General features: G+C 38.0%; 1 protein-coding gene across 2 annotated transcripts in view; it reads right to left on the bottom strand.

The window, feature by feature from the left end:
* LOC124619667 (nidogen) overlaps positions 1-12,032 on the bottom strand; it is a 255,619-nt gene that overhangs the window by 9,838 nt on the left and 233,749 nt on the right. For both annotated transcript variants that reach the window (XM_047146205.1, XM_047146206.1), the window contains 3 exons: positions 5,344-5,515; positions 4,949-5,124; positions 1,991-2,099 (listed from right to left, as the gene is read on the bottom strand). In XM_047146205.1, coding sequence (XP_047002161.1) covers positions 1,991-2,099; positions 4,949-5,124; positions 5,344-5,515 — 457 coding nt within the window. The remainder of the gene's footprint in view (positions 1-1,990; positions 2,100-4,948; positions 5,125-5,343; positions 5,516-12,032) is intronic.

The raw sequence follows: 12,032 nt of genomic DNA, 5'->3' as shown, positions 1-12,032 counted from the left end.
ATACTTCCCACTAACACCAACCTATCCGAACTCCGGAGATGCGAACTTGCTCTTCAATATATCCTCTCTTCCCGTTACCCACCAGGCCTCAATCTCCGCTAATTTCAAGTTGCCGCCACTCATACCTCACCTGTCATTCAACAACATCTTTGCCTCTGCACTTCTGCCTCGACTGACATCTCTGCCCAAACTCTTTGCCTCTGTATTTGTCTGCTTGTGTCTGTATATGTGTGGATGGATATGTGTGTGTGTGTGCGCGAGTGTATACCCATCCTTTTCCCCCCCCAAGGTAAGTCTTTCCGCTCCTGGGATTGGAATGACTCCTTACCCTCTCCCTTAAAACCCAAATCCTTTCGTCTTTCCCTCTCCTTCCCTCTTTCCTGATGAAGCAACCGTGGGTTGCGAAAGCTTGAAATTTGTGTGTGTGTTTGTGTTTGTTATTGTCTCTTTCAATGTACCAAAGCTTTTATTTGGTAAGTTACAGAAACTTTGTTTTTAGATATATTTTTCCCATGTGGAATGTTTCCCTCTATTATATTCATATAATTATAATAGAAAATATAAAGTAATTGAAAAGGTCAGTATTTGCACATTAATGAGGAAAGAGAACCAGGTAGGTTGCCTTGTTGTAGTAATAAACCCATGAACTATGCCAATGCTGTATCAATTTTACTTTATTGGTTTCTGTATTTGATGAGAAAACAAAAGTGAGCTTTTCACACTAAAACATTGGTGTCAAGTCAGCAGTAGAAAACTGCACTACAGTTAAAGCAAGTGGACCTCCTGCAGAAGCATCTGGCAGTGTTGTCCACCTATCTTCAGGTATAGTGGCTCTTGCAGCTTCTCTTTCTTTTATTGAAGGCATTCTGGTTGATGCTCAATAAAGATTTAATCAAGTAGATGGCTTAGCGACTTCTGCTCATTAGTATATTTTCAGTTTTGCAACTTTTCTGTGGTCAATTAAATAGTTATAAATTTATTTAAAGGATGTAATTGTTGGTGCTAATGAACTATTTACTATTGTTGAAAACACTACTTGTCTTTTTACTTCACCTGTTTTTTTCCTCCCATACTGCACTTTACCATTATTTTCAGCTTGCTTAGCAAGTTCATCCACCCATGTCTTACCTGCCTATTATCCTCCCTGCCTTTTTTAAGTGTTCGTGTGTTTAAAATTCACCTGATACAAAATCCATTTTTAACTCTCATCCTATCTTAAGTTTCTGTTAACCTAGTGTCTTTGTTGCTTATGTTATTGATGTCTTTGTATGCTTCTTTCAATACATTAAGCATGCCATAATACACCTGTTACCATATTTATTTTAACTGTTCTATAAATTATTATTCTACCAGGGATTTGTTATATTGATCAATTGAATAATTTTATTGTAGTGTTAATATGTTAACATGCTAATTCTGGGTTCTGTTATTATTGTTCTTTATTTGTCACACACATATCTGTAAACTGTGTGTCCAACAAATGACACCTAATGGCTAAGCCTCTCTGGTGATTTGTGCCGTGGCTGCAAGCATAGTATGCCAACACTGACCATGCTGTACAGGTCACACACTGTGTTTTGCTTCAGTTTTATTGTGTATTTTATTTTCTGATGCCAATCTTGGCAGAAATTTTGAAAATGTTTTTTATATTATTCTACTAACAGTTATGTTGCCCTACAATGATAATATTCTGTTTTTCAGGTTGTAGCTTTTCACACTTTATGCAGATGTTGTAGCTAATGGTGCAGTGCTTTCACTTATAACTATGTACACACTCTTCATGTGTCTTCAGAACTGATCTATAGATGATCGTTACTGACAAAACTGGTTATGAAACAAAATAAAAACTCTTGTGCACAAATACTATTGTAAATATTACGATTCCACACTGATTCATTTTGATCATCTAAACATCACAACTTACAGAAATAGAAGAAAAGCTGGAGTGAGTAACAGTCCAATTATGAAAAAATATTGGTCAAATACTTACGTATTCCAGTCTGTCCAGTAGTAGTTGTCTGGTGATATTGTAAGCCCAAAGGGGTAACTAGCATTGGCAACAATTGTTCTTTGTTGTGATGTTGAAATACCAATGCAAGCTGCAAGGAAAAACATCTCTAAATATTTTATACTGTAAAAAGAATAGAAAACAACCAGTAAATTCTTTTAAGGAATATGTTTTGACTATAAGTAATATATGGTTTGAAGAGGGACAACTCTGCTCAGAACATCTGCTGTGTTAGTAACATTTGGCAAGAGCGGCTTTTTAAAAAAGACTTAACTGTTGAGAGTCAGTTATTTTTCTATTTTGTTGTTATATGTTGTGCAAGGTGCTTGTATATATGTTCCACATTTTTTTTAAATAATGGTGTACTAATTAATCTTTGATCAGTCAGTTGATTCTTGCCCAAACATGATGTATATGAATGCACTGAACCTGAATGAGAATTTATGGGCTGAAGCAATAAATTGTGCAGTCTTTATGCTAAATCAAACTGGTAGAAGTTCAGTAAGAGGGAAAAGTCCTGCTGTATTGTGGTTTGGAGGAAAAATAGAGTTTACTTAAATTGAGAAGTTTTGGATGTGGCTACTATGTTCTGGTTGAGGATCGCAAACAAAGAAATACTACAAAGAAATCGACAAAGGTAACCTCTGTCATATATATGATTTGGATTTGCCTCATTATAGAATCTACCTACCTGATGAAAAAGACATCATTGCCTCTGATAATGTCATATTTGACAAAAGAATAGAAGATAAAGAAGCTATTGTATTCAAGTATCCAGAAGAAAACCATATATCTGACGACTTATTCTCTGATTTCTCTGAAGGTGGCAGTGTGTCATCTGATTACATAACACAAAATAGGATCTTGTCATCAAAACTACATGGCCAATGGCTTGTCAGATTTATAGATTACAAAATGGATCTTCAGCAATGCAGTAACAATGCGAACTTTGGCGTGAGTTGTAGAGATTTCTATTTCAAATATCTTGTAAGAAAAAAAAGTGATACAGAGAAAAACTGAAAACTTTGAGTTAAATAATGTAAAACATTTGACCCATCACTTGGTACCGTGTAAAAAACAAGACAAACATTATAAAGCCAGACAAGTTACAAGAGGTTTTGTGCTCGAGGAATGATTGGACTATTCAGAAACTTTATTCCTGTACCACTTTATGAATAAATTACACTGCTTCTTAGTCTTTCAGCAACAAATAAAATGAAAACAACAACTTCTGATAGAAAAGATAGACATTCTATACAGTGACCTGCAAAAAGAGATCTACATTCTACATGAATCAACCTGATGGGATTCAACGTGGTACAAACACATGTTGTAAGCTTAAGAAGAGTTTACATGACCCAAAACAAGCTCCAAAAATTTGGAATTATAAATTCTAGAATTGTCTGATGTCATCAGGATTTGTTAATTCTGGTGATGACCCTTGTATCTATAGTAATCAAGACAGAAGCATCATTATACCATTGCATGTTGATGATGGGCTAGTTATTGGAAGGAGGACAGATAGCAGTGCTGCAGTTTTGAACAACCTAGTATCTGATGATTTATTCTGTGATGTCTTGAAGCCTTACGTCATACTTGGGATGGAAATGAAAATAAGTTCACAGGGAATTTTTGTAAAGCAATTTATGTATACAAAGAAAATATTAAGATAGTTCAACGATTTAAGACCAGTAGCTAAGTCTATGGAGCTTGGAAAAGTGACAGACGAAGAAAATCTTGTCAGTGATTAGCCTTTTGGAAGGACTGAATCCTACTGAGAAGCTGTACGCACTGTACCTTGCAACAATATTTTATCTGGATATTAGTTTTGGTATTAATTACTTACGCAGGTTTTGTAATAAACCAATGTTTAGTCACTGGGAAATGGTGAAAAGCATTTTTCAGTACCTAAAAGGAACTGAAGTGTGTTCTTTGATGGAGGCTCAATACTGCCTGCCTATGCTTATTTTGGCTATGGAGTTTATGTTTCAACTAGATGCTGCAACAGTGGAGTTCCTGTCATGCAAGGAGGACTTACTGTTTGGTTTACTTGAAAGCAATGTCTTGCGGCAACTTCAACAGCTGAAGCAGAATACTGAGCTGCTGTTTCTTTGATAGATGATATATGTTGGATAAGACACCCTGGACAAAACTTGGAATTTCTAGTTTGTATCAATCAACAGAACTGTGTATTGACAATCAAGCTGCCATACATATGTTGGAATGACTATCAAATTTAAACCTGGGAAGTTCAAATCAACTTGCTGACATACTGCTTAAACCACATACTTGTAAAGTGTTTGAAGAATTAAGAATAAAAACAATTAAGGAAGAGTGTTGATGGTTAATTATTTTTCTATGTTTTTTTGTGCAAGGTTTGTGCGTGTCTACTTCTTTTTTAAGTAATGCTATAGAAATTACTCTTTGTTCAGTCAGTTGTTTATTATCTAAGTGTAGTACGTGAAAAAGTTATATTAAAGCGTAGTGCTTTAGACATCACCAAACTAGGATTCATCAACTTTTCCAGGGCCATGAATTCTAAAGCTAAATGCTTACATTTTATTTCCTTTAGTTTCTGTCATGAATAATGCAAACTGTTGGTTACTTTATTATTTCTTTACAAGCTTGTATGCACACCCAGTGCCCTCCTCCACACATCCCACATCTTTCACCACCTGTTTATTTCTCTTTTCTCTTCTGAAGAAAGAAAGCCCCAATTCTCTGACCTTTAGATATAATATTTGTAGCTTATATAGGCAAAACAGTTTGAATAAAATAAACAATGAAGACAGGCTACACAAAAGTCATTCCATTTGAAACATGATTAGTTTCTACAGAAGAATAGAGAAGAGAAGACCAACACTGTAAATTTTTCTTTTGGATGAAATGTTCAATCAGAAATAGTATTCCTTCAGTTAACTTATCATGTGATCCGCTCACCAATAGATTTTGTCCCTGCATCTGCCCAGCAGAGTTCATCACGCTCAAAATCAATAGCAAGAGAATTTGGTAATTGTACCGATGGCCCTTCCAAGAACGTCTGACGATCACTTCCATCCATATTGGCCCATTCAAGTTTTGGGGAAGCTCGATTCCAATCAGACCAGAAAATTTTTCTGTTGACAAATACATTCAAAAAATACGTTAGCCACAGATTAAGAAGCTACAGGTATGAAAATATCATACAGAAGTACAGTAGCAGTAACATGAAAGAGTTCACAGAATCTTCAGTGACAAGGAAACTGAAAACTTCCATGAATTCTATGTCTTTGTAAATTATATTAGGATACAAATTTTATGACAAAAAACATCTATAACTTTTTACTAGTACTAACCCCCTGGATGGATGAGCAGCAATGCCACGAGGATTAACAAGGCCTTTTGAGACCAGGACTTTCCTGAGACCAGTATCCAAATTTGCTACTTCCACAGTATCTTTTGTAGAATCAGTCCAAAACATGTTACGAGACACCCAGTCTATACTGATGCCTTCTGGTGATTGGATATCTGTTTGAAATCCAATATATTAGCATGTTACAGACATAATAACAGTAACAATAATAATAATAATAATAATAATAATAATAATTTTCAGTGTTTCACACTGAATCTAGAAAGATAAACAACTGCCTGAGGAAACAATTAAATGTGTTTATGAATCACTCACTGTCCACTATAAAATAAAAATATCTGAGGAGCAGTACAGCCTAAAATTTAAAACTATTCCTTATGCATGGATAAAAAGTGGCAGATCAGCAGTGTCCCATTAGAAAAACACGGACCTAACTCAGATGGTTTTTACGCTTAAGATTTAGGCAACTTTAACTGAAAAAACTGGCTTCCTTTCATTTTAATCTACAGCAGCTCAAACATGTATAGTATAGTAGTAACATTTATGTTATTGAATAATTTAGAGTTTGTAACTTAGCACAGCATTTAATACTCAGATCTTGAATTTATTTATACTGTTTAAAGCTATTTTATTATAACATTGAGTTTGAAAGAAGACAAACTGGTCATAGGTATGTGCACAGAAATATCCATTTTTTCATGTTGTTGTTGTGGTCTTCAGTCCTGAGACTGGTTTGATGCAGCTCTCCATGCTACTCTATCCTGTGAAAGCTTCTTCATCTCCCAGTACTTACTGCAACCTACATTCTTCTAAATCTGCTTAGTGTATTCATCTCTTGGTCTCCCTCTACGATTTTTATCCCCCACGCTGCCCTCCAATGCTAAATTTGTGATCCCTTGATGCCTCAGAACATGTCCTACCATCCGGTCCCTTCTTCTTGTCAAGTTGTGTCACAAACTCCTCTTCTCCCCAATTCTATTCAATACCTCCTCATTAGTTACGTGATCTACCCATCTAATCTTCAGCATTCTTCTGTATCTTTTCATAAAAATAGTTATTATTGATGCATGTAGCTTTGAAGAACTGTAATTCAGAGGCTACTTGCATGGCTAATTGCCAGAAGCAACCAGTCGGACCAAAGCAGTATCCATCCTATCACAGTGGCACCTGGTCACAAGCTGCAGGCCCGGTGTGTCACATGGGCAGTGTCACTGGTCCCTAGACAGCATCAGCAATTGTTCTGTGCTGTATGATATATTTAATCGATCATCATATAGCTACACATGCAATGACCCTTCTTTTGACAAAATAGTTCACGACTGAATGGCCAGATGTCAAAATCACTGTCCAACAAACACAATATTTCGCCAAGCGGCCATGTTGTCATCACCAAGTGTGCCAATGGTGGCAATTTTGTCAGTTGCTGAAATATTGTGCCACTGGCCACTACATCCAGTCATGTACCTGTGAACTGTTTCATCATGAAATATGCTGGGAGAAGCTGAAGAATCATGACTCTGCTTTTGTTTTTGGACTGTCTGGTTTACATTATTAATTTATGTTCTGTGCCCAGCTAATGATTTTGGTGCTGTTATGGTTTATGTTTTCATTTCTAGAGCAGTCAGAAAAGTAATTAGGAGGACTTAAATCTATCGCATATTTAGCGATGAAATCACACTCTGTAATAGTACTATGAATCTAAAGTTTTTGACAACAGCTGTCACTGCAACAGCAGTAGCAGGAGCACCAGAAACAACTAAAACTGCAACAGCAGCAACAACAAGAGCAGCATGCTGCTATCCTGAAGTTCTTGCATCAACAGCAAAAACTTTACTCAGTGGTTAAAGTGCACCTCTGCATGTGGTCATGTGAGTCAGGGAGACAGTCCAACACGCACCACAGAAGCAGACTTCAGCTCTCATCATTTCTGCAGGTCAGCTAAATTCCACCACAGAAGGCTCAGTGATGGGTCACGCCTTACTGCCAAATGACACTTTCTCTCCTCAGAAAATTGTCACTTTTAGCTAACTACAAAACTGTCGAATGCATACAGACATTCTTAGTTGTAGGTTTGTCCGAAGCTGTTAACATTTTTAACTTAGATGCCCTTACAGCATTTAGTTCAAAAGCAATGCCATTTATTGATCTCAGTTACCTCTACGCTATGTATCAGCAGATTTTTCAAAGCATCTACAAAACCACCAGCAGTGCCAATGTTAAAAACAGCTGTTCAGGCCTTGTTCACAGGGTTTCATGAATTGTGCATAATTCACCAGTAACTATCAGCCAATGGGCGATGCCACTAGTTGCCATTAACAGACCTAATGGATATATACATTTATGGCAATTTGAAAACAACTGTCAATGCCACATACTCAAATGAACTCACGCCGTACTTATGAAATCAATTCGGAATGTCAATATTTCAAAACAAGCACTGTCTGGTAAATAAACTGGCAGAAACTTGTGGTTAAAAGAGTACATACTATTTTATTCATCCAAGGCTATAGACATCTGCAGCACCAATATCAACCTAATAGGCAATAAGTATGAGGAAGGTCTGCTAAAGACGACTCACAAATTTCTGTCTTTAAGCACAAAGTCTGTGAAAGGAAAGCAAGCAAGCATGACACTGATCTTGGCTGTGGGTAAATAGTTCAGAGACACAATCAATGACATTCTCTGGAATGGCTGCTGAGATTATACAAGAAAATAAAGACATTAGGAATGATGTTTTACATCAAGAATAGTTAGTATAACAGATTTTATTTGTAAATGAATACAGCTACATGTCTTTTCTTATTGAGTTTCTCATTCAATATACATTGCCTGACAAAAAACGAAGCACCCAGAAGGGGAAGAGGAACTGAAATGAAAATTTATGGGCTTAGAGGGATTGTGATGTAATTTTGATGATTACAAAACTGATTCAAACTTACATAGAACTTGGCAGTATGAGCCCATTTATCAGTATGATGTTGCACACCCTCTGGCATGGATGCATGCACTGATATGGTTCGGAAGTGTGTCAAAGTTGGCATATTCTCTCCTGAGGCAATCTGGCCCACAATTGTTGTAACTGATCCTTGATATCCTGGATGCTAGCACTGTAACTGAGTTGATATCTGAACTGGTCCCACACATGTTCTATTTGGACATATCTGGGGATCTTGCTGGCCATGGGTGTACTTCATAATCATGCAGACAGTTCATAGAGACATGTGGTATGTATAGACATGCATTGTCCTGTAATGAAATGACACTGCAATACTGTTGCATGAGAGGTAACATAACAGGGTGTATATGTGGACAAGGAAAAAAATTCCCAGATCTCCCGGTTAAAAATACATTTTCTCCCGAGTGAAAATACACTTTTTCTGTAGTAAGTGACAGTATACTTTCCATCGAACTGTAAAACTTACCAATCCTTTGAATGGATATGATTTTATGTGCAGCAACATGTAGACTGTTTATTTTTGTATTACGAAAGTATAAATTCGAATTCCATCAACAAGAAAAGTTAATGGTTTAAGTTAATATACATAGTGTTGCTACAAGAAAAACAAAGCTTTCACATATAATATTTGTCTTGAAGATTAATAAGCTACAAGAGAAGCTAAACTTTCACATATAATGTTGATCTATTTAGCGCCTATTACACTTTAAGATACATCGCACAAATACACCAGTAAAACTTTTAATACCGACATAAATCTCTGATCTCCTGGGCTCAAAATTCTTCTAAATGGCTCATCATCAAAGGGTTGATTTTTAAACGAGAGCAAACACTCTGTGATTTAAAAAATTCATCGTACATTCTCGCACATAATTCATCTTGCGTAAAAGTAAATTTGCTTTGAAAATAATGCTTTTTGAACCACAATTCGCAATATTTTTCCTCGACCTGTTAGAAATAGATTAATTTCAGCAATTGCCAGACAGCGTCAGATAAGAGGCGTCGCCGCTCTTGCACAGCTACGGTGACGTAGGCAGCCTGTGTGTTCATATGTGTAAAACATTAAAAGATCTTACTTACATTAGGCCTATGTCATAAAAGAAACAAGACATCAGAAAATACTCTAAGAGTATCAGAATTTTGTGAACCATACTAAAATGAGTAGTTTGCATTAAAGCACACATTAATATGTCCAGATTCCCATTGACGTAGGCCTCGACCTGATATTAAGCTTTTCGGTGTGGTTTTCGGGATGTAAATTTTCTTGGAGTACCAGTGCTGTATTATCTCATGTTTGGTTCTTTATTATGGCATAATGCCGTACGTGCTAGAAGATGAAAACATGCACTTGAATGCAGCTAACAGTTGAAACTAGTCAATAGTGTGGAATTAAACACTTCGTTTCAAATAAATTAACTGCCTCAGCAGGAAAGTTTAATAAAAGCCAAAATTCTTCAGCAGACCGACAAAAATAACTTCATTGTTCTGCGAGGCGATTAATGCTTGACTGTCAGAAAGGTGGAAATAAAATAAAATCTGAAACTAGTAACATATTTTAGCCTTCTGTAATTATGTGAATGTATTTTAATTCACTCAATAGCTCCCAGCCACAGAAATCTGTCTTGTTTTCATTTGGTGTGAGAGCAGTAAATGAAAAGGAAACAGTCCGAGGAAATGTAAGACATGTTATTTGGTCTTAAGTGTGCCGAAGTGCAGTGCCACATCTATTCAGACAACATTCTTATACCGCACATCACTGTATTTTGCTCTGTGGAACTCAAACGTGTATATTTCGTAATGGATTCCATCAAACTATTTCAGGACAGTGGAAATTAAAATGTCATGTAGTGCCTCTCCACCTGTCCAATGGCCAACTTCACACGTCCGTCCACATCAAACCCACCAACAAGCAACAGTACCTCCATTATGACAGCTGCCACCCATTCCACATCAAACGGTCCCTTCCCTACAGCCTAGGTCTTCGTGGCAAACGAATCTGCTCCAGTCCGGAATCCCTGAATCATTACACCAACAACCTGAAAACAGCTTTCGCCTCCCGCAACTACCCTCCCGACCTGGTACAGAAGCAAATAACCAGAGCCACTTCCTCGTCCCCTCAAACCCAGAATCCCCCACAGAAGAACCACAAAAGTGCCCCACTTGTGACAGGATACTTTCCGGGACTGGACCAGACTCTGAATGTGGCTCTCCAGCAGGGATACGACTTCCTCAAATCCTGCCCTGAAATGAGATCCATCCTTCATGAAATCCTCCCCACTCCGCCAAGAGTGTCTTTCCGCCGTCCACCTAACCTTCGTAACCTGTTAGTTCATCCCTATGAAATCCCCAAACCACCTTCCCTACCCTCTGGCTCCTATCCTTGTAACCGCCCCCGATGCAAAACCTGTCCCATGCACCCTCCCACCACCTACTCCAGTCCTGTAACCCGGAAGGTGTAAACGATCAGAGGCAGAGCCACGTGTGAAAGCACCCACGTGATTTACCAACTGACCTGCCTACACTGTGATGCATTCTATGTGGGAATGACCAGCAACAAACTGTCCATTCGCATGAATGGACACAGGCAGACAGTGTTTGTTGGTAATGAGGATCACCCTGTGGCTAAACATGCCTTGGTGCACAGCCAGCACATCTTGGCACAGTGTTACACCGTCCGGGTTATCTGGATACTTTCCACCAACACCAACCTATCCGAACTCCGGAGATGGGAACTTGCCCTTCAGTATATCCTCTCTTCTCGTCATCCGCCAGGCCTCAATCTCCGCTAATTTCAAGTTGCCGCCACTCATACCTCACCTGTCTTTCAACAACTTCTTTGCCTCTACACTTCTGCCTCGACTGACATCTCTGCCCAAACTCTTTGTCTTTAAATATGTCTGCTTGTGTCTGTATGTGTGGATGGATATGTGCGTGTGTGCGAGTGTATACCTGTCCTTTTTTCCCCCTAAGGTAAGTCTTTCCGCTCCCGGGATTGGAATGACTCCTTACCCTCTCCCTTAAAACCCACTTCCTTTCGTCTTCCCTTCTCCTTCCCTCTTTCCTGATGAGGCAACAGTTTGTTGCGAAAGCTTGAATTTTGTGTGTATGTTTGTGTTTGTTTGTGTGTCTATCGACCTGCCAGCGCTTTTGTTCGGTAAGTCACCTCATCTTTGTTTTTAATATATATATATATATATATATATATATATATATATATATATATATATATAAAAAAAGAAAGATGATGAAACTTACCAAACAAAAGCGCTGCAGGTCGATAGACACACAAACAAACACAAACATACACACAAAATTCTAGCTTTCGCAACCAATCGTTGCCTCGTCTGGAAAGAGGGAAGGAGAAGGAAAGACAAAAGGATATGGGTTTTAAGGGAGAGGGTAAGGAGTCATTCCAATCCCGGGAGCGGAAAGACTTACCTTAGGGGGAAAAAAGGACAGGTATACACTCGCACACACACACATATCCGATATGTGTGTGTGTGCGAGTGTATACCTGTCCTTTTTTCCCCCCTAAGGTAAGTCTTTCCGCTCCCGGGATTGGAATGACTCCTTACCCTCTCCCTTAAAACCCATATCCTTTTGTCTTTCCTTCTCCTTCCCTCTTTCCTGACGAGGCAACGATTGGTTGCGAAAGCTAGAATTTTGTGTGTATGTTTGTGTTTGTTTGTGTGTCTATCGACCTGCCAGCGCTTTTG

Source organism: Schistocerca americana, chromosome 6 (assembly GCF_021461395.2).
Source record: "Schistocerca americana isolate TAMUIC-IGC-003095 chromosome 6, iqSchAmer2.1, whole genome shotgun sequence".
NCBI lineage: Eukaryota > Metazoa > Arthropoda > Insecta > Orthoptera > Acrididae > Schistocerca > Schistocerca americana.
The sequence above is the reverse complement of the archived record's forward strand: the minus strand, read 5'-3'. Positions and strand labels throughout refer to the sequence as shown.